This window comes from Rattus norvegicus, chromosome 6 (genome assembly GCF_021556685.1).
Source record: "Rattus norvegicus strain SHRSP/BbbUtx chromosome 6, alternate assembly SHRSP_T2T, whole genome shotgun sequence".
NCBI lineage: Eukaryota > Metazoa > Chordata > Mammalia > Rodentia > Muridae > Rattus > Rattus norvegicus.
In genome coordinates this window covers 39,379,398-39,402,690 of record NC_141539.1, presented here as the reverse complement: position 1 = coordinate 39,402,690, position 23,293 = coordinate 39,379,398, and the positions used below count along the sequence as shown (strand labels likewise).

General features: G+C 40.7%; 2 protein-coding genes across 15 annotated transcripts; both read right to left on the bottom strand.

Moving 5' to 3' along the window:
- Nucleotides 1-374: 374 nt before the first annotated feature.
- Rdh14 (retinol dehydrogenase 14) lies at nucleotides 375-5,521 on the bottom strand. Its single transcript, NM_001109276.1, is given in 2 exon segments — nucleotides 375-1,398; nucleotides 4,679-5,521. Coding segments are annotated over 2 exon segments (1,005 nt in total). The 5' UTR covers nucleotides 5,066-5,521; the 3' UTR covers nucleotides 375-780.
- Nucleotides 5,522-5,603: 82 nt separating this feature from the next.
- On the bottom strand, nucleotides 5,604-22,995 carry Nt5c1b (5'-nucleotidase, cytosolic IB). Of its 14 annotated transcripts, none has more exons than XM_087552579.1 (10): nucleotides 22,848-22,995; nucleotides 21,284-21,373; nucleotides 20,793-20,966; nucleotides 20,067-20,204; nucleotides 18,382-18,909; nucleotides 18,033-18,200; nucleotides 16,310-16,439; nucleotides 13,404-13,526; nucleotides 12,832-13,016; nucleotides 5,604-5,969 (listed from the first exon to the last, which is right to left on the bottom strand). In XM_087552579.1, the coding sequence occupies exons 1-10, from the start codon at nucleotides 22,878-22,880 to the stop codon at nucleotides 5,640-5,642; spliced, it is 1,899 nt and encodes a 632-aa protein (XP_087408705.1). In that variant the 5' UTR covers nucleotides 22,881-22,995; the 3' UTR covers nucleotides 5,604-5,639. The 14 variants fall into 14 exon arrangements, with proteins under 14 accessions (XP_087408705.1, XP_087408707.1, XP_087408706.1 ...); XM_087552581.1 differs by having other exon boundaries at nucleotides 22,840-22,990; XM_087552580.1 differs by having other exon boundaries at nucleotides 18,382-18,906; nucleotides 22,848-22,975.
- Between the last annotated feature and the right edge of the window lie 298 nt (nucleotides 22,996-23,293).

Genomic DNA, 23,293 nt, shown 5'->3' with positions numbered 1-23,293 from the left:
CGAAGTATCTCCAGTGTGAATTAAGGAGCTTAAAGTTTAAATAAGAATGATTTATCAACTACGACATTCTATAATGTCCCTTTTGGGTAATCCAGTCTGACATCACTGCTATATTTACATACTCAACCTTACGTTGAGTGCTCTGAATAAAGAATTCTACAGCTGGAAAAGGAAAACAAAAAAACAAAACAAAATGGAAACTGGAAAACCATCATAGGATTGGAAGTGTGTAAGGACACCAGGTCATAGACTGCAGGTTTAGAAACAGAACAGTGTGCAAGATATGACAGAAGAACCCCGCACAGCAAAACCAAGAAAGGCTAATGAGGAAAAATTAAAGGACTACATTCAGCTGCTTTTAAAGAAATGCACACTGAAAAACCTACATCATACATTTATTCCAAGTGATGATTTATGTGCATACATTAGGCATTTCCACAAAACAAACATTGTAGTAAAAATTCTGAACATTTTTGCCATGAAAATCAAAATTTTGGAAAACCCTCTTAAGATATCTTTTAAATTACCAGTATATTTAAGTTATAATTGCCCAATTATATTTAATAAAACAGAATTGTTACATGTTAGTTATGATCCACATTTATAACATCTTTGCTGAACTTTGTATTAGCCCCAAATAATAGCAGTGTCCTTCAAATGCCCACATGCATCTCTCAGGATTGCTGCAAGGCTGTTTTCAAGTAGCACATGCTCACAACATACCATTCCTGTCCAAGGGTGTAATGGATCATCTTATAAATAGTCCTGTTATCTTTACTCCTATTTTAGAATGCCAACCATCACTTCACTGATATCCCACAGTTTTCTTGCCACTGACTCATCCATAGCTTTGGGTAAGAGTTCTTCCTCCTTACAATCACCGAAGTACCTTCCCGATACACCTTCCACATCGGGTGAAGAGGCTAAGTAGATGGAGGTCTGGGCACCTTCTAATGGAGTTTTGAAAAAAGCCCAGGATACCAAATTGAAAAGTGGTCTTGCCAGCAATGGGATGTGTATATGCCTCCCCAGGTTTGTTCGCACAATACCAGGATGCAGCACGTTGACAGTCACATTTGTTCCTTCTAAGCGATGGGCTAGTTCCCTTGTGAAAAGAATGTTAGCCAGCTTGCTTCGACTATAACAGAAGCTTTTATTATAGCTTTGTTCACTGTTCAAGTCTTCAAAGTTGATGTCTCCATATTTATAAAGTTTAGAGGAAACGACTACAATCCTGCTGGGAGCTGAACTTTTGAGGAGCCCAAGGAGAAGATTGGTGAGAAGGAAGTGGCCCAGGTGGTTCACTCCAAACTGCATCTCAAATCCATCTTCAGTCTTCGTATATGGGCACTGGAAAACCCCCGCATTATTGATCAGGACATCTAGCCTGGGCTCCTCCTTTGAAACCAGGAAGAGAATGCAGAATTATGAACACATTTTCCATATGTTTCTTTCATCTATGTTTTACTAAGAACAAGAAGTTGAGACTAACACTAATTTCAAGTTTTAGTTGGTATATCTGGGAACTATTTGTAGCATTGTCATGATTTTTCAACTTTGTAATTATAAGTATATATAGTTTCACATTTCATTCAGATGTTGATTATGTTAATTATCAAGGTCTTTCTTAAAAAACAAATTGAACAAATTTGAGGATGAGAGAATCCTAGGATTCCATGTCTCCCTTAATTTCAGGTGAATTAGAAAAACATCAATTTTGGTGTTATCATGTTAAATTTGGTATTATCATATCAAACTTATATGTCCCTATGATAAACTCTAAAAAACTTGCAAAATATGAAAAATATACTTTTCAAGTGATGCTGCATGATTAATAGGGCCTACGTGGTCCCTTTCTCAAATAACCTTATCTACTTCCAATAATATTCTAAGTTCAAGGTAAACCCAGGTGACTTGCTAAGCGTCAACAAGCTCCTAAGAGGCATGTCAGACCCAGCCTGAAGATGCTTAGACTCCAAAGCCCATTCTCATAATTAGTAACCTAGTCTGGTCTTCTAATTGGAATGTTTAAAACAGAGCTTGGAGGGTAAGCAGGGCAACCATATCCAGCAGAAGGTGGTATTGTGACTCCTATCTTACTGGTAACACCATCAGTAGTAAATTAAGATGCTTTACTCTGTAATTCTGTTAAGAGTGCACTTCCTTAAAACTGGTACAAAGAGAGGGGTTGGGGATTTAGCTCAGTGGTAGAACACTTGCCTAGCAAGCGCAAGGCCCTGGGTTCGGTCCCCAGCTCCGAAAAAAAAAAAAGAAAAAAAAAAAACTGGTACAAAGAGAAAGTCATGGATGCAAACTTAGGGCTAGAGAGAACTGTGACTAAATCAAGACAGGAAAGTTAATAAAATCATTGAGTGGTTAATTAAAATATATATTACTGACAACAACAGGGACTGTTACACAAGTGTCACAATAGTATGGGAAGTAAGAGAGCATTAACCTTCACTGTGATTCTAGAACGGTCCTTCCTTAAGGATCAAGAGGTTCCCAAATTACAGAACCTATATAGTCAGCTTGGTACTTTTATCATATACCTCCACATTTTCTAAAATTAAAGTCCTACATTGTACTGTTCTCACAGAGAACCTTCTCATTCCTTGTAGAATTTGTTTTTCCTTGGCTCTTTCCTGGCACCTCTATCTCTTCTGATGATAGAGGAAAACAAATGTACAACATATTCCAGGTGTAAGACCATGGTGATGACCCATCATTAAATCAATTTCAGGTCAAATTTCATTTCAACTCTTAATGTTTTTTTCCAAGTGTAAGTAAAAGAAAAATGTGTTAAATTTCACAACTGTTATCAGAGGCTACCTGTCGTGTTAACTGTTTCTCATTCTGGCCTGTCGAAAAGACTTCACGTTTTTCCAACAGTCAACTTCAAAAAGGTCTAAGTTCACAGATATGGCAAGAAAGGAGTGTTCGTCTTCACTAATCCTCTGGGAAAGTTTCCAGAATTAATTATTTGTGAGCTATCATTCTTTGCTGGGTTTAAGACTTTATCATTTTCTATTTTTTAAATTCTAGGAGATAAATACCATAAATTCCATGAATACCAAATAGTAGAATGTCAAAACTTCTATTTCTTCTTTCTTCTAATTATAAACACTGAAACTTCAGAGCCAAGCAAGAATGTAAATTCTTAGGACAGCACTATTTAGGTACCTCTTTGTATTCTGACTTTTTTATTGGTTCGAACTCAAGACACCAAAGCAACAAAGGTGTCAGGAATGAGCATGCACGACCTTACTGACATATCAGCGAGGCAGGATGACTTGTTTCCTATGCTTTCAAAATCTCCCGGAGACAGGTATTGGTACTTCATCTGTTACATGCAAATAAAATGCTAACAACAAAACAAAATACCAACTTCTCTATCTGGCTGGCTCTCAGTAAGCAACACGATGCCCCAGAACACAACAGGAGTATGATGTGTAATGGCTTAAACTTTGAGGGAAAGAGTGATACTCTACTCATTATCTCAAAAACAATTCGCTCCAAGGGGTTCAATATGGTCTCTCTTCTGATGAAAGGGTTTCTTTGTACAGCTGTGCTTTCAGTAGTTGTTAACAGCTACTGTCTTGAACGCAAGTGAAAGGCTAAAAAGTCTATGTTGAACAAGAATGAAGGTGGCTGTGTCCAACATGAACACAGTTCCATTAATAAAAATTGTAAGAATTAAATATCTAAATGTTAGCAAATGAACTTACAGATATTTCTTTTGGTCTAAGTACGCCATGGAAAAGGAGAAAAAAGACGTTTAGGACCTCTGCTTTCAATTCAAGAGATTCCAAAAGAGACAAGCGCCCTCTTGTATCTGACTGCCTTTAGATCTACCTCTAGCAAGTCACCTTGGCCACAGCCTTTCTACTTCGGTAGAATATTTACCATACACAAAGAAACCACACTCCTCAGCCTTCAAGCACCAGGAGATTAAAGCAAGGAGTCTGGGACAGACATATCAAGTTACTTAAGCTTCCTATGCCTCAGTTCCCTATTATGAAGTAGAGATAGTAATGGTTGTTTTACATGCGTTGATTCAAGATCTAACAATAGCCAAAGATATTTAAAAAATGTCCTTAGCACATCCCCTTAGCATACATCAAACCTTCCATAAAGCTAAACATTTAATTATTTTTATTCCTGCCCCTTTTCAGTCAATTAGTGGGATTCCAACTTCCATTTTCTTTGGAAATTACAGTAGAGTCTGGTTAGGGAAAATGCAGGGTGTCAGTCAGCAAGTGACACCCCCTCCTTCTTCAGCAGGACAAAACAAAAAATAAACAAAACCAAGAAATGGAAATGAGAAAGAAAAACAGAAAGAAACGTTTTTACAAAAGGCCTAATCAAAGCTCTTGGCTAGCTTTTCTCCTGCGGTGCTCTAAGATCTTTAGTGACACCATAAGATTTGGCACACATTTCACTTTTGACAGGGGGTGACTTGTAGACTGTCCTCGCCTAACAAAACGAAATGTCCAGACACTGGCTTATTTATTCATTTCTGAGGACCTCCCAGGAAATCCTTCTCAGCCCTGCCCCTCCTCCTAGCAGGGTCCCAGAAAGGCAGGTGTCATTCCTACTAAGTCATGGCCACTCTCAAGGTCACCCCAGGCCTCAGAGGCCCATCCCGTTAGGTGACTGGGCTCCATTAGACCCACACCTGTAGCAGTTCTTGGCAGAAGGCTCGCACGGAGCGCAGCGAGGCGAGATCCAGCTCCTTAACGACCAGCTGGCCATCGGTGGCATCGGGCCCGAGACCCCCAGCCTGACCAAGCTCCTGCCTGAGCTGACCCGCTGCCTCCTCTGCTCGGGCGCGGTCCCGACATCCCATGATGACCCGCGCCCCCAGGCGTAGCAGCTCCCCGGCCGTGGCGCGGCCCAGGCCACTGTTTGCTCCGGTGATCAGCACTGTCTTCCCGTGCATGAGGCCCGGGTCTCCGCCTCCCTGCCGCCGCTGGCCACTTGACCCAGAGAACCGCCGGGCTGCCAGCCACAACGCCCCGCCCAGTGCGGCCAGGAGCGCCGCGGCCACACTAGCCACTGCCATAGCCTTCCGGGCAGGGTGCACAGGGCCTAGCACACGGGTTCCGGAGTCCAGGGGGCCACCTACACGCGAAGGACTCTGGGGCGCCGCCTGCCGTCCTGGGCTAGTGCGCGCGGGGCTTGCTGGGACTTGTAGTTTTCCTCCTGAGGCCGCCTTGACAAAGAGTTCATCTTATGAACTACACCTGAAACCACCAGCGAATTTATTTAGAAGTGAACAGTGTTAAAATTGGTATACGCTCGTGATGCTACAGAGAAATTCATTTAGCTGGCTAAAATTAAAATGAGCAATGCTTTTCTTGGAAATTAAGATTCTTGTGAAACAATTTAAGTAACAAAGCTCTAAACTTGTTTAAAGAGGCACCATTCCAACTTACACAGATAGAAGCAATGGAATGCAAAAATTCTTAGGTTAAAGAAAAGTAGCTCGCCTGACTGTAGCTTGAAAAATATTTTTCAAAAAAAGAAAGGAAAACACCAAAAGTTTTGTGGTCAAATTATCAGAAATACCTAGTTAATTTAGACATCCAAAACGCGAGCCATTTGTAATACCAGACTGTTTATTTTTCCTCCCATTCCTAGTTGCGTTTTTGAGCAATGCCATAAGGCACGTGAGCCGTGATGGTACCAAATTTTTGTGCTGCTTCGATGTGGAACATTTGGTCGTCAAAGAAGATGTGAGGCCGAATCTTCACTAAGATGGGACCTTTAGGGGCTCCAGCCAGGAAAAGAGCTTCATCTATCTCTAGACCCCAGCGGCGGAGGGTCTTCAGGACACGGGCACCTGAACTCGCCGCACTCCGAGCTGTAACAAGGTAGGTCCTGATGGGACAGAGCAATCGTTCGTCCTTGGCATAGAATTTCTTCTGCAGTTTCCCTAAATCTTCCAGAAAGCCTTTAAGAGGACCCTGGAAAAGAGAACATAAGTCTCAGATGTGCTTGGGTGAGCAAAAGAGAAATGATTACTGAAAAAAAAAAAAACCAACCAAACAAAACAAAACAACAACAAAAAACCCAGGGTCTTACATGACCTGAAAATCCACATGTTGCTGACTGACATATAGCGATTCCAGTATAATGCCAAACCCTGTGCATTTATGTGAAGACATTTCCTGATACACAACCATCCCTTACATGCCTGGAATAAATCTAGGATAACCACATCATTTATCATCCAGACAAAGATATTTAAGCGTGAAAGAACGTTCTATAAATAGTGAGCCACAGCTGTAGGCATGAACTATCCCTGGTAACTGGGAGATGTGCTTCAGTTGATCACCAAACCCACCATTTTACCCCATTGTTAATTAGCTGCAGATTTTACCTTTAAAGGTACTGTCTCTTTTGCTAGTTGTATGTTTGGCCGGAGTCTAGCTCTGTGCTAAAGCTATATATCTTTATAGCTTTACAGTTTCTACATTAAGACATAATATTTGCTTCTTTAAATGTTGCTCTAACATTGCTTTCTGTTGACACCCATGAGTAACTATTTTATACTCTTTTACACCTTTTTGGGAATGTAGCCATTGACATGCTGGCCAACACGTATTCCATATTACTGGTCTTCTCAAGGAAATGCTTTTGGAAATACTGTTGAAAATGTAGTGTGTTATCAATGTACTGCTTACGGTCCCCTCTACCTGAGTGAGGTTTTGCCTGGACATAGATTTCATGATTTATATTTTCTCTGAATATGAACTCAGTTCATCGGGCTTGGTGGCAAGCAAGCACCCTTATCCTCTAAGCCACCTCATTGGCCCATTTAAAACCATGCTTATCTACAGTGTGTGTGCATGGGGGCATATACATGGTTAAATATATAATCAAGATACATAGGAGGACATGGCTGGTTGAAGGTAAAAGTACAGAAAAATATGTAACACATACAGCATTATTCTAAAAATCAGGGATAGATGAATATCAGACAGGCATTGTATGATAAACAGGCATTGTTGACAAATATGATTTAGAATATATATATAATTTTCTTAAATACGTGGAATTTTAAATATGCAAAACTGATCAAAACTGCCAGGTGTGGTAAAACTCACTTATAATCCCATCGTGTGAAAAACTGAGTCACCCCCATAGATTTCCCTTATCCTCATCCATCCCAGTGTCCTCCCCTGTCCCAGGCTTCTAGTTAGTCCCAGAGATGCCCCTAACCTGTGTCAATTCTCACTCCCATCCATATCCCATCCCCTTCCCCATATCTGATCACCATTGCCTTTCCCTTCCTTACGCCCTCTCCTACCCAGCTCCTTCTTTCCATCCACCTCTGATAACCGTTTAGTTTCCCCTTGTGAGTGAGATTCATGCATCCTCTTTTGGGACCTCCTTATTATCCAGTTGCTTTGGGTCTGTAGACTGTAGCAAGGTTAATGTCCACTTACAAGTGAGTACATACCACCTGTGTCTTTGTGACTCCTGGTTACCTGACTCATGGTGATATTCTCGAGTTCAAACCACTCACAAAGCCTTCAACCCCAAATTTGCCTTACCTACAAGATGAGCAGGAATAAAGAGAGCAGATACTGAGGGAACAGTCAACCAATGACTGCACCAACTTGAGTCCTATCCCATGTGACAGAGCCAACCCCTGTCACTATTAATGATACTCTCTTATGCTTGCTGACAAGAACTGAGCATAACCGATTCCTGAGAGGCTTCATCTAGCAGCACATGGAGGCAGGTGCAGAGACCAAACACCAGGCAGAGCTTGAATAGCCTTGCGGGAGAGTTGGGGATAGAATTGAGCAAGCCAGAGGGTGGCCAACAAAACCTAAGACCTTCAGAGTCAACCAACTATCCTGGGCCCCTGGGGGCTCACAAAGACTGGGCCATCAATCAGGGAGTATGCAGGGGTTGGGTCTAGGCCCTCCTCATTTGTAGCAAATGTACAATTTGGTCTTTATGTGGTATCCTTAAAATTAGAAGAGGGGCTGTCTCAATCTCTGTTGCCTGACATTGGATTCCTGAACTGCCTGGTTAAGCCTCATGGGGGGAGGATGTACCTAGTCCTGCTGGAAGTAGTTGTCCCAGAGTGGGGTGGTACCCAAGTGGGGTTACCCATTCTTTGAAGAGAAGGGTAGGCAATGGGGAAGTTGTAAGGGTATAAGGGCAAGACTAAGAGGAGAGGAGGGAGGGAGGCTGTGATTTAGTTGTAAAATAGATTTTAAAAATAGCTTACAAACGGAGCAGTGTAGAGGATGGAGGCCTTGACTGTGGAGTTTCAGAGGGAAGTTTAAAGACTATCAGAATCATTTGCTATTTTGATTTAAGATCCTGTGGTTCTGATTAGCTAAGGCTGAAGGATCAGCTGTGATTGTTAACAAGATACCAGAGCTACTAGAGTGAAATGTTTGTTTTGCTGGGACACACAATGATGGTTGTCTGGAACTGAGAATTTAGCAGTGATTAAGAAGAGACTGGCATTATTGAGGCATTTCTTCTGGAAAGTTTTCCCAAGAGTCATCATACACCAGCTGTGCTACAGAGATGGCAAGGATTGCACCTCAAGCTGGCAGCAGAACTTTGTAGTCTAAGAGTCATCCAGGTGGTACTGGTTTTGAAGGTATGAAGGGGTCATGGAGAGTAGTTAAGGTTTGGCACAAGGAAAGCCAGGACAGGTCATTGGTGAAGGTTCAGCCTCAGTTGTAAAGGCCTAAGACTGAAAGGTTCATTGTAAAGAAGATGAGGCTTGGCACCATAAATAAAACCTTTTGCTGAAAGCTTAGTCTAGTTGCAGTAGAAGACCCCAATGCTTTGGAGAAACCAGTACCATGGACTGACCAAAAAGAACAGCAGCAGCAGTGGAACCACCTGTAGCCTAGAACTCAAGCTGTTTGTGTTGCAGAGGACAGAGCTGGAGAAGTGACCCAAGCCCTTTGGAGGAGCCCAGAAAAGCTCAAGTGGATCCTAGACATTGGGCATTCTGCTATCGCCATTTAGGCAACTGTTGGAGTTTGATTTTGCATGTTCAGATTGTGACTGTGTCCTGGGTCTTCCCTCTTGAAGAAAGAAATGATTTCTTTTTTATTTTACTCGAGCCCAAAGCTGAGAAACTTTGAATTTTAAGATTTGGGATTTAAAAGGAGATTGGCTATTTCAAAGGCATTGGAATTTTAATGTGTTTGAATTTATAAAGTCTGTGAGACTTTTAAAGTTATTTATAATTTTAATGTGATATCTTAGAGACAAGGAAAAAAGGGCAATGGCTTCATAATGATGTTTGTGCTTGTGTGTCAAGCTGACAAGGGGGTCAGTGATCCTGGCTAGTCTTATGTCAGCTTGACAAAGGCTAGAATTATCTGAAAGGAGGAAACCTCACTTGAGAAAGTGCCTTTATAAGATCCATTTTGCATTTCCTTAATTAGTCATGGAAAGGGCAGGGCCTAGCCTGTTGTGGAGGGTGAAATTCCAAGCTGATGTTCCTGGTTCTATAGGAAAGCAGGCTGAATAAGCAAGACCCCTCCATGGTCTCCGGATCAGCTCCTGCCTCCAAGATCCCGCCCTGTTTGACTTCCTTTCCTGACTTCCTTCAGTGATAAACAGTGTTGTTGAAGTATAAACTGAATAAACCCATTCTTCCCTAACTTCCTTTTTGGTTATGGTGTTTCATCACAGTAATAGAAAAACCAAGTAAGACAGTTACATAGTTAGGTCCTGTCCCAATCTATCAAAAAAAAAATCCACAGTAATGTTTCCATACTTCCACACTACCTTCTTGTTGTGCAGACAGCAAACAAACAAAAAGAATTCACCATCTTAAAACTGAACTAGAGTGGTGGTGTGGGTAGTAAAGTGCTTTCCAGAACAAGCACCTGAGTTTGTATCTCTAGCAACTACATCAAAATCCAGGTGTGAGGGCTAGAGAGATGGCTCAGAGGTTAAGAGCACTGGCTGCTTTTCCAAAGGCCCTGAGTTCAATTCCCAGCAACCACATGGTGGTTCACAACCATCTATAATGTGATCTGGTGCCCTCATGTGGCCTGCAGACATACATGCAGCCAGAACACTGTATACATTTAAGAAAAGGAAGAGAGAAAGAAAGAAAGAAAAATAAAAAAGCCAGGTGTGGTAGTGTAGGACTTTAATCCTAGCACTAGGGAGGCAGAGATGGGAGGATGCGCAGAGTTTGCTGTCCAGTTAAGGTTCAGAGACTGTCTCAAAAAATAAGAAGAGTGATGGGGAAAGGTGGTTGACATTCAATTTTTAGTTCTACACACACACACACACACACACACACACACACTTTCATGCTAGCAGCATGACTTTAATTAATGTGATTAATCTAATTGACATTCATAGAATAGAACATCAGCAGTATATTATTTCACAATACACAGGACACTCTGAGCATGTTATAACCTTCTCAGAACAAAATACACCACAACAAACAATTGAAAAATACAAAATAGGTTTTCTGGTAACAATGGAGTAAGACATGTGAAGAATAACAGAGCTATGTAGAAGAAAAAAAACACCTCATCAAATGTTTGGCAGTTAATTTACCTTAACTATAAACAATTCACCCAATAAAGGGAAGTCATAAAGAAATTCGAATATAGTTTGAATTGAAATAGAATGACATCACTTTTAAATGTCTGGGAGATTAATTTAGGGGGAAAAAGACCAAATTATACAAAATCAGTGACCTAAGAATGTTAGGAAAGATACTTTTTGGAAAACATAAGTAAAATTGGTAAATACCTATGCATAGTGCCAAAAAAATGGAAAAAAAAACAAGCAAAATGATGATAATTACTAATAGTGGACATGAAATTGGAGATGCATCACTACCTATTCTACAAACATTAAAAAGCACAGTAAAACATTTACAAGTTTATGGTTATAGAAATGATAAACGATATATTAAATGGCTTCCTGGGAGAAAAGTCATTCAAGTCTGGCAAGATGGTTAGGAGAAAAAGCATTTCTTGTATAAGTCTGAAAACCAGAATTAGATTCCTGGAACCCACATGTTGTGTTTTATATAAAAAGAAAGGGCCAAGGATATGTTTGAGGGAGCCACGTCTGGTGAGGTGGAAGGGGGCGCCTGGGCGGGCCCACGCTGAGGCATCCCTTGCCCCTGAGGTGCCAGCCATACAACACGTATAATATGTAATAGAGTTTATTTAGGTTTTGGGAAGGGGAGTTTGGAAGGGAGGAGAGAGACGGGGGAGGAGGACTGCTAGAAACATGTGGAGAGAGGTGGAGGGGGAAAGGGGAGAAAGGGAGAAAAGGGTCAGAGAGAGAAGAGGCAGGGTATAAGAGAGTAGGAGAGTGAGGAGGGGGTGAACAACCCCTTTGATAGTAAGTCAGGCATATCTGGCAACAGCCAGGTAACTGTAGACTCTAGAAGGAATGTCAACATTGAGTCCACAAAGTTGTCCCCTATCCTCCATATGCATGCCATGGCACATGTGCTCCATCTTTATCACACATACCACACACACACACACACACACACACACACACACACACACACATACACACACACACTTAAAATATATATATATATATATTATATACTAAAATAATAAACATGTTAAAAGTTTTTTTTAAACGGTATCTAGGTTTGGTAGCTTGTCTAGAAGGGCTTATCAAACATTTACATACTTTTCATGCATTTTATGAAATCATTAATTATTATTGCTCTACTACTCAAGTATGATATATCAAGTAAACCATAGACTACTCGCCTTATATATGTGTGAAGGCAGGCAATTTCTCAGATTTAATCCGGGCATTTCTAAAAAGGGTGACCCTCTATGACCTTCTCCAGTGTACATGCAGTGCAGAACTGCCTCAACACGGTAAGATCCTCCTATGAATTTACACGGGAATGTCCTCCCAAACCGATTGATTTTCTCAGTGAATGGTACAAAGGCATCAATCAAAACCTAGCATCCATTGCACAAATCCTCAAAAATTCATGGTGGTTGGTAGCACCTTAACTTGACAAAGGATATCAGCAAAGATCCTGTAGATACGTTACTTAAGACTGGAAGACTGAACCTCTTTGAAGGGAGCAAGGCCAGCAGGACCATAATCATGGTTGCTACTGAACGTTATATGGTGCAGATTCAGAGTAAAAACTGGGTCATCTGTCAGTTAAGATTCAGTTTGGATACCATTTTCATGTTACCAGTTTTCTTCTGTTCAGATGCCCCTCTTAGATTTAGATCTTAATTTTTGATACTTCAGGAAATGGATTTTAGAAAAAGAAAAAGAAAAATACATACCAATACACAAAATCCCCCAATACTGGTCTTGGGTTTGTAAGGGATATTGAAGGCTAATTATTTATTTGGACCCAGAATCTCAGTCTTGAAGCTCTTCTCAATTAAAGTGTCTTCCTTGTACTTGAAGTCACAGTCAGACAGACCAAGTAAATGTTTACAGGGCAGTGAGTATATTGGGCCTGACCTTATGGTTCTGAGGGCTTATGATTTTGAAATGGCTTATTGGCACACTGCCCCGTGTGTCACTAATAACTTGAAGAATGTTATTGAAGAATGTTAACTCAGTCACAGAAGATCACAGAAGTGTTTCCAAGAGGATATACAAAAGAATGGTAAATTTCACAACCAGAATTGTCAGCAGTACATGTCCCAAAAGAAGGAGGAATTCACAAATGAAGGAGCACAATGTGCAAAGAGAGTGGAGGAGGCCACCTAAAATTAGATGAAAGTCATCACAAGGAACAAATATCTATATTCACATGTTGGAAGAAAAGCAGGTGAAAATGGAGGTTGGTGATCTTACCTGAGCAAGAGGCTTATTTTCAAATAATGTTTCATGCTGGAAGAATTTGTCCAGTCCGTGATCCTTGGCAATATGCTCAGACTCATCCGAGAAGAGTACAGCATCCCCATCAAAGGCCACGCGGAGCTGGGTGTCGCAATAAGCCATGTCTTTGGCTCCAGCAAACATGGTTGCAGAGGCAATGCCTGACATCATAGGGATAGATTAGTACTCTTCTTAAGCCTATGGGTTTTAGTTTCCCCCAGTAAAACCTTTCCCCACCCACAGTGATGTTTCTTCTGTAGCTATTGCCACATCACATAATTCTGCCTCTGTCCACAGCTACAAATCTCAGGATATGCACAGACTCTGTTTATATGAATGGGAGGTGAAAATAAGTTGTGTAGTAACCACAGAAGATATTCCCTTTCAGTAAGGGCCAATCCTTATGGAATGTAAGTAAGGGGTGCCACGTGTAGAAGCCTCAGCCAAAGAGCCAATATAAGGTAAGCCAGCTAAAGCTGTATGAAACCCAAGGTAACTGACCATCAGTTCAAACCTTATGAGCTAGGAGAATAAACCCAGGTCACTACCTTCTTTTATTGCCTCTTGTACTTTTTCAGAATCCGCAGAGAGATACAAGTTGGTAAGATATGCCTTCAAGTAGCCAATGGGGCTTTTCCCACCCGTCAAACAGAAGCGGTCGATCAGTAGACCTATTATCAGGTGAGAAAGACTGTGTCATGACAAAAGGTACAACATTGATCCAAATGATATTTAAACTGTAGGAATAAGATGTGCCAGTGAATGCTTGTGAGTTCATTTGTAAGTCTGAGTGTTATAAATTTTTGAAAAATTAAAAATGACTTTCATAACTCCAATATTCTAAAACCTCTGAGATACTTCATGCTCAGTGTTTGACACACTATAGTTTATGGAGCATATTAACAGAGACCATGTCAATTTACTCAGAACAGCATGACGTGTCTCATTCTGCTTATAGAAAAGGATGCTTAAAAGACTTGCCCAACCTACTAGTTCAAAGGCATAGGGCAGTCTTCAGCCCACATGTTTAACTATATCTGCACTAAGGTAATTCTCTCTTTCCCTTAAAGGACAACCTCCACCTTGCATATTGAAAGGAGTGTTTTTAGGTATTGCCCTATTTTAAATACTATTTCTACATTTCTTGAATGCAATACTTAGTAATAAGTCACGCCAGGATTTAAATTATGTTCTAAACATAATCTAAAACTTTCACTCCTTCTTGACTCTTTGATTACAGCTATTAGCAAGTGGAAAATTAACTGATACCTCTACAAATGAACATCTATCTAATTTGTAAAAGTTATTAATTATGGTATATCTAAGTTGACCATACTGGTTTTCAATTTGCAGTGCTGCTGTGTAGCCTAGGTAGATCTCGAATCCGCAGAAACCCTCCTGCATCTTGCTGTAGTCTTCTGAAAAGTTAGCATGATAAGCCTATACCATCAGGCTTCACCTAATATAATTTTAAATACCTCTCAACAACTAAAAGAGGAAATACTGACTGTTCAAAAGATCTTGTACATCCATCACCCACATGCACAATGAATAAAAGAATGAATTGGTATAAGTTGTATTCAAAGAGATTTAATAAGCTGAGAGATATAGTTCAGTGGCTGACCATTGACCAGCACTCCTGAGGTCTAAGGTTCAATCCTTACACAAAATAATTAATTTGATGGTATCTATTAACAGTTTTTAGAGTTATATATTTTAACAAAGAATTCCTTTTCTGACAGTATTATTTTGAGAAGTCTACAACATTTTAGTAAGGATTTAAGTTTGAAAATCTAAGCTCAAATTCAAATATATTTGAAACAAAATATATTCATCAATGTTAGGCTTATGCATATGATAAAATTTATGTTTATTAAAATTTGTGTTTAAATTTATGTTAAACTGGATAAACTATGCTAGATAAAGCAAAGTGTGGATTCTGGTCAGCTGTTTTTCGAAGAATTAAGGACATAGGTCACAAATGTGGGTAGAATGCTTTGATATCAACAAAATATACAATTTTCACTTGATTCAATGTTGGCTTTAAGTGACTCAAAAGTGGATTTTATAAACCAGTAGATAACATCAATATAATGTTCTAGAAACTATGAATTGGCACTAGGATTTCCAAACTGAATGAAAACATTGGCTGTTTTCTCAAAGTGATTCCCATTTACTGTGGACCCAGGTGTGATTACAGTAACAAAGGCCACAGCAGAAGACCATAGGCAAAGATTGTCTTCTGTACCCCAAGGAGGGAAATAACCAACTCTTCCAAGGTAAAAGGTTGTAGTTTCATGGAAAGGCCAGATGGAAAGGTGTTCCAATTGTTTAACCAACAGAATTCATATGTAAGTAACTGTGATTCCAGAGCCCAGAAACTTCAGTGTGTTTCAGGATAGACACACCAGTATCACTTACTAAATCAGTAAGATTATGATGGTGTACACCCACAGTCTGATACTGGGAAACTGAGGCAAGATGATCTAGAGCTGGCCTGTGCCATGTATAGGAAGAGCCTAATAAGCTTCATTTCCTGAGTATTGTATGCCCCTCAGAGCCTTCGACAAACATTTTCTTTTTTCAGTTCATAGCATTATGAAGGTTGCATTATTAAAAATGCATTTCAGATTTGATAAATAGGATCATGTGAAGTAAAATAAAACTCAATAACTTATAATACACCTTGGTTATTTGTAAATATTCCTAATTTAAACCTAGATTTTCTGTGTGCATAATTTAAACCTGATTTTGATATGACTTACTCACAACTAGGTACATTACTGTGAAACAAAGACAATAACATCCCAGTGAGATTGTTAGGCCATTCTGCAGCAGAAAAATAAAAGGAAACTACAAGAAAGGCACGTTGATGGCAGGGCTATGAAGACTAGCACCTATCCAATCTTCTATGTGAAGTAAGAAAGACTTCTTTTCTGATAACAATATAGATTTGTGTGTGTGTGTGTGTGTGTGTGTGTGTGTGTGTGTGTGAGAGAGAGAGAGAGAGAGAGAGAGAGAGAGAGAGAGAGAGAGAGAGAGAGAGAGAGGAGTGAGCTGGAAGGGGAGGTGAAAACCTTTAAACCTGTAACATGGATCTGTGCTGAGGAAAAAGATTGATCCCATAGAAAAAGCCTCGGGGCTGACGGCTCCTTGAAGTCAAGTTCAGAAGTGAAAAACATAAAGCAGAGAAATATATTGAGAACCTGGGATTAAGACTTTGAAATTCACACTTGACAAGTTAAGTCCAGAGCTTTGAGCCCCACTCTGTGCTGAAGTTAAAAATGAACATGGGCTTTCTTGTTCTGACATAGGCAAATAAACATTCCCCACGCAGAAGGGGGTGCTGGTATCAAAGGCATTGCGATGGTTTAAGCCACAGTTAGCAAAATAGCATGGCTTCTTTTCTGCAGGGCTGAGAGCTGGTCTTCCACATGGTATTTATTTTACTTACCATAGTGATTGACGCTGTTTATAAGCCGTACTCCCACTTGGGCATGGTTATTAGTCATCAGTACTATATCGAATAGGTCTTGTTCGTCAGGATACAGATCACGGAGTCTAGAGTTGACATGCTGCAGTGCCTACAGGTTGCAAACACGGATGTATAAAAAAAGGGCTGGCAAGGTAGTGGGTGTTAGGCAGCAAGAGGAAAAACACCTCATCAGGGTCAGAATCAAACTTCCCAGAGTCCCGGCTGAGAAATCAGTGCACCTTTAAAACATGGTGATGTCACCTCTCCTATGTTTTCTGACTCCCACACATAAGCCTCAATTAATGCCCCTGGCACAAATGGAAATGTCTACAGGATGCTATTACAACATTCTGTTTAATAGAATTATCTTGAGGGGAAATGGGGCAGGAGGTTTGCAGAGGAGAAACCGGGAAGGAGGACAATATTTGAATTGTAATATAAATAAAATAACCAATAAAAAATTATCTCATTAGAAGGTAGAGAAAAAGATCAGCGTATGCATTTAATGATATGCCTTCTTATTTGTCTATTTGCTTAACTTTGTAAATTTGTTTTTATTGTGAGAAATTTGGAATGATTTGGGAATTTATGTGTCACTCATGCAGAAAGCAGATTGAGGCAAATTGATAATCTCAATTTTTTATATGTTCCATGGAAGATCATAGGCTATGACTTATTTATTTTTATTTTAATTTTAGCATTTAATTTATTTTTAAATTCTCTCTCTCTCTCTCTCTCTCTCTCTCTCTCTCTCTGTGCATATTGCAAGAATGAAGGTGCTCACATAGTCTAGAGAAGTGACTTTCAATATTCCTAATGCCGAGACTCTTTAACACAGTTCCTCATGTTATGGTGACCCCCCCCCCAACCATAAAATTATTTCCTTTGATACTTCATTACTGAAAGTTTGCTACTCTTATTATTTGTAAGGTAAATATTTTGAAGAGAGAGAGTGTTGCCAAAGGAGTTGTGACCCAAAGGTTGAGAACCACTGGTCTAGAAGCTAGAGATCATTGTGAACTGCCATATGTGGGTATTGGGAACCAAGTCAGGTCCTCTTCAAGAACAATGCCAGCTTTAAATAACACATTTTTCTTCCCAGCCCTTTAATCTATTTTTAGAAAGCTTTTAAATGTTTTTCATAGGCCAGTGGTTTCTCCCCATCGTTCTACATATCCTGCAAGTACCTTTTACCTCAAACCCATTTGCTTTCACATGATTCTATGATTGATTGTATAATAATCCAGTAACTTTGCAGGAGATTAGTTACAAGTGATACATATTTTAGTATGCGTTCGTGATACTAAGTGTTGGGATATTCTTGATTTTCTTAATATATTTGGGGCCAGTCCAGCTCAAGTGAATTTCATCATTTTAATAAGTCATTTTCTTTCTACTACTCAGGACCATTAACTCCTATTACTTCCTGTTTAACTCTTGTATGGGGAAAACAGGCTTTTGTTTAAAGGGCAGATGACTAGGGCTCCATTGAAGAAAGCCATAATGGTAGGTTCAGGATGAAAAATCCTTTTTTCAACAATTCCAGCTATCTTTGGGACTTGGTCAGCTGGACTGGGACAAGAATTATAAAGATGGTATAGGGATTATTGGGGAGAATGGACAAACTCCCAAAGGGCCACCTGGGTCCGTTTTCTTCTTATCCAGAGTCACTGATGGGAGTGAAAGGCAGTTCACACAGTACCTTGACAAACCGAAATGCTGGTCCTGGGGTCAGAATGACGTTCTCGTTAGTGAGCTGATACTCCATGTACTTTTCCAGACCCTCTTCTTCGTAGATTTTTCTGTCATCCACCATATTGAAAAGTGCCCGGGAAGAGACAGCAATGGTGATGGCATGCTTGGGTTTGGGCTGTGGAAAAGACCAAGGAAAGGAGACTCAACACACATGGTAAGGGGTAGGGATGCAGCTGAGACAGGATAGAGGACTAAAGTGGGAAGGATGGGAAGCACCTTTCTACGAAATAAGTGGGATGGAGTTGAGGGACAGGAAAAAGGGAGTCTAGGGGTTCCAGAAGCCTCGGCACCCTCACCGGCCTGGGCCGCGTACAGCTGGGGATCTTCTCATACAGCATGCTCACAGATGACCAATAGGCCTCATCCACCTCATCTTCCTCTATCTGCTGCTTCTGCCGATGATGCTGGCCATCAGGTAAACAATCCGGATCCATGTCCACAGAGCTGCCATACTGCAGGCGGCGCTGGACATAGGACTTCCACTCAGTAGGAGGAGTGCGGGGATATTCTCGAGTCTTGGGTATCCCTTCTCGAGAGTCACAGCTGTGTGCATACTCCCTCAGCTGCAAGTCTCTAGGCTCTCTGTTATCCCTGTGAGCCCAGGGATCAGTGGCCGTATACATCTTCGATGTTCTTCTGGAGTCCGGCTCTGTTTCCGGTGGTGTGGGAGGTTGTGAGTCAAGCGGTGTGATAGTTCTGGTCTGTGGGCTGGGCTGTTGAACGGGGGACTTCTCTGATACCTGAGGTGGAGGCGAGGTTGAAGTTTCGTGTTGACTGGCAGACGCAGAGGAAGTTCGAGAGTTAGCAGAGCTGTTGGGGGCCTGCTGAAGAAATGGAGGGTGAAGTTCAGGCCTATGGGGATTCACATCCCTATTTCCCACACTGCACCTCCTAGCTCTAGCCTATTTCTAGATCTTGAATGAATCCTAGTTCATCCTAGCCCCTTTAACTAGACTGAAAAGCATCCAAGAATTTCTAGTCTCCAGACGTTGGATATTACTGTTAAAAGTGACTGCTTGCTGTCTTCTCATCCACCAACCCCTCTACCTGCACCTCACTAATGCATATCACACATGCTCATTGCAGCACCTGGTGTTCGGCTTTGAGTAAATAGGATCAATTTCTCTTATCCTTAAGCAGCATAAATCCTAAGTCTTGCCTCACTGAGTATCTCGGTTGAGCTTCATGAGCAAACTGGTTAAGACATTGGCACTAGAAGGCTCTACTTATTCTGAACTTCTATGACTCCCTTTGCCCAGTGATTATGTATGTGATTGCTGGGAAGGCCAGGGAGTCACGGGTCTTCAGTCTTGGCATGCTGTCAGATGACAGCAGAATTGATTGTCTCTCTAAATAAGAAGGGGCAATTCTAGAGAAAGACTATATTACTGACCAAGCTCTGCAAGACGTTATTAAACATTCATATATTTCATCTAACACTCAATTCATGTTTTTTTCACATGTATGGCCATGTGTGATTATTGAACCAAGCGCAACAAAATATACGCACATGGGATGTGTTTATATATTTACACAGGAGAAACTCTTCTATGGATCTGAAAAGTATTCCATAAATTCGCTTACGTGGTCCGGCCTAGTTAAGGGCCTAAAGCCCATAAAATGACATTTAAATTTTCTCTTTTGATTTGACTGTTTTCATCCCTTTCCTCTTTTTTGAGAGCCATGGGTACTCAATTGTGTTTGTTATTTGCATGAAGGACAGAGAACATACAACTAGACCAAAAAGGCTGCATTTAAAACTGTAGTCTTCTGCTTTGTAGTATGGAAACCTGGGCAGATTGCTCTGTGCTTTGGTTTTCTCAGTGGTAAGTTTAGGCTTGCCTGGGTGTTTCTGGAAGAGCTAAATCAACTAGCGAGAGGTCCCTTATCCAGAGCGGGGCCTGAACACTTTGAAAAATAAGTCCCAATAGATATAAGTCATCATTGATCGTCCTCTCCTTGCTTTTGTCACTAGCTCTACCTTGACAACAGTATTCCTGCTTCTGTTTTCATCCACTGATGGAGCCCTAGTGGATGGGCTGCGTGATGTTCGGGACCACTGATTTCGCACAACGTACCCTCGGGAGTCTGTATTAGGCACAGGTATTTCTTGGGATCCCTGTGTAAGAGAAAAGACCCAAATATTTAATTCTTAACCATCCACTCCTTATATGTACGTGCCCACAGGATAACCATGCCAGGCTAAAAAACAGCTGCAACCAATGGAAAGATGTCCCCCATCCCTGTTTCTATGACCCTTGAATCGGTTTAGGTCCTGGTTGTGCTGTTCTTGCCTTGGTTCAATCCTAATTTCAGGATGAAGTAACAAAGTCGAAATCCACCAAGATAAGCATGAGCATCCAACAATATGAAACCCTTGTCGTAGCTCAGAGTCTTTCACCTGTGACTCTTCAGTCATATCGTCTCCTTTCCCCAACATCCTCCCTTAAAGATAAATCTACTATTATAGGTCAAAATTATATATCTATGATTTTACCGTACTGTAAATCGAGGGCAGCCGGTACCCAAACCACAGCTTGCAACAGGGCTCTGTGACAGCTACACATAAATGCATACACAACCTGCCAATCTTTGTTTCATGATGACACCTTGGAGAGGCAAGTGGACTATTTTCTGTCCCATATCCTTCCCCTACCCAGGATGACTGGGGCTCCCCTCCCAAATTAGTCATGCGATCTCTGCTCACCCTGATCATGGTGATCTGCCGGCCCTGCTCCCAGAACAGGCACATGTGAATATAAATACGGATTGTGCGACAGGGGCTAGTTCCCTCAGCTGCACAAAGGCAGCGTCTACAGAAGTGGTGATACCGCATGGGGCAACATCTCAGCGAGTGATTCGGGTAGCCCACACGCCTCATCTGAAAGATTGTGCAGAAAATGGGTCAATGTGATGGCCAGACTTCCCTTCCCTCCCTGATCTGAATGGACCAGTCTCCTCCTGTTGGCCGAGTGGAGGAGACTGTATTACTACACTTCTCATTCTGCATGAACAGGTAGGCTGTGGATTAGAGGGAGGGCAAGGGCCAGCTTCTCCTGAGTGTATCCTTAACCTCTTCGCTAAGATCTTAGTTAACCCTTGGTGCAGGGCTGACATGTCTCTTCCGGAGCTTCCCCCTTATTTAATTCCCATTGTGTTTTCTGCTTTCTTTCATCTGTGCTGTGCAGGGTAGCTCACCTGAGTGCTCAGACGAGCTCCAGATTTGTCAGAATCCTTTCTTTTCTCTGCATCTAGACTCTCTTTTGAGTACCTCATCCCAGGCTCATTCTTAATATGGAAACAAAGAATGTTTGTTAAGGTTTATTATCCAAGACATTAGAAACCTTGGGTTTGGAAATTAAATCGGGGTACATAAAGCCTAAATTCAACTTTGTCTCTTGGCCAACATCAAAAATATATGTAAACTTTAGCTATGCTTCCTCTTCTAGTCTAAGAAGTATAAGAAAAGGACATATTTTATAAATAAAAATTACAGAAGCATGTTGTTATATGACTCAGTCATTCCATAGGTTCAGGGTATGAGCAGTATTTATCATTAAAAATGATAGCATGAAGAATGTAATGAGAGTCTTCCAGGGGTCAACAGCATTTTGATTTAAGTATAAAGTTGCATATGCAGAATAACTGTTTCTTCCCCTGTGTTTTTCTCAAGACTGCTAACTATGAAACTTTTCATTTTCTCCATATAACAGAAAGTCATTTAACTGACCCTAACCAGTATTAATTTGATTTTTACAAACAAGGGCTTTAATTTTGTACAGATTTATCAGCACAACATCTATTCTTAATGTCAAATTTCTCTCAGCATCTAGCTAGACAGGGGATTTCCTACTAAAAAAACTAATAGGTAAAAATTAAGAACAGATAGAATGACCATTTATTTCATGGAAAGCTAATCAAATATGGATGTTTGCATTTTGATTGGGAAATACGAGAATTCATGCTGCTTAAGGTGTGTATTGTGATTAATGTTACTGTTAAGAATGTAATCACAATGTGCCATACATGCATACGTTAGACCAAAATCCTTTCAGAAACTTCTATATTCATTCATTTACTCCCTATGCGTGCCTAGGAATCAATATCTCCATGGTAGTTGAATGAAAATGTGACTTCAAGAAATGACTTAGCTGCATAATTATTGAACTGCCCTGACTGAGTTCTCTCCATCAACTCCCTTGCCCTATTGCAGGCTCCATAATATTCTGTCACTTCTAGCTTGCCCAAAATAATTAAATCGAACCATCTTTGTGTTAGCTCTCAGGTCATTATTTATGGCTTTTAAAGCCTTCACATTTCCAGAGTTGCCTCTGTAGTTGAATGTAAGCTTACTTAAGCGTTATTCCTGGATCAACTCTATCTTCACCCAGACTAGGGGCATCAGGATGAACCTCCACTACTTCCTCCTCCTATGCTCAACCCCCATGTCACATTTTTGTAAGCCACCTTCTCATTAATAGCCTTCAAAGCTCAGCTCATCCCAATCTTGGTGCAGGACCACAGGCGAACTTTTATCTTTGTCTTTGTACAAATCTCTCTGAGCCCTGAATTGTACTGTCTAGGCCTCTCTCCCATAGAGTCATTGTGTTTACTCCTTCATATTAACTATGAACATATGCTCAACAAAGGCTGACAGACTGGGTTGGCCTCTGAAGAGCATTCCTAGAGAGTAAAGATGGACTAATGTTTATACATCCTCAGCTTTAAGGCTTCAGGGTGGTTCAGTCACTCACTCACTCACTTTCTTTTTTGTTTTCAATGATGTTTGACTCATTTCTTCAACTGATGGAATTCGTTTGTTGTTATGATGGTCTTCATTTCCCCAGCTCCATTTCCTATCACTTCGCTGGCTCAGTCTAGGTCTGAATTTAGAATGTCAAATTTATGACATCATGTGTGATTCCATGGTAACTAACTGATGCCACACATATATACTTAGGATTCTTTTGTTGTTGTTGTTGGGAAGAGAGTAATGGCCTTTTCTGTTTCAGCATATCTACTTACGGCCACTCTCTTACAACTGTAGGAACTGATGTGTAAATTGCTCAGATGTCCATTACGCAATAATATCCATTTTACAACTTCATTATACCTATGTCTTTCAGAGTCTTACTCTGTCACACATCACACCTATTCTACTTGACTTTGTCTATCTTCTGGTTGAAATGAATGCAAACTCATTTGTGG

Excerpts from the sequence above, each read along its gene's own strand:
- Nt5c1b (XM_087552579.1), bottom strand. The coding sequence starts at position 22,880 with ATGAGTCAAACATCATTGAAAACAAAAAAGAAA. Across the intron at positions 20,967-21,283 it reads GAGCTCGTCTGAGCACTCAG|ATGAGGCGTGTGGGCTACCC; the intron begins GTGAGCTACCCT and ends ACAATCTTTCAG. Across the intron at positions 20,205-20,792 it reads GGCAGATCACCATGATCAGG|GGATCCCAAGAAATACCTGT; the intron begins GTGAGCAGAGAT and ends TCTCTTACACAG.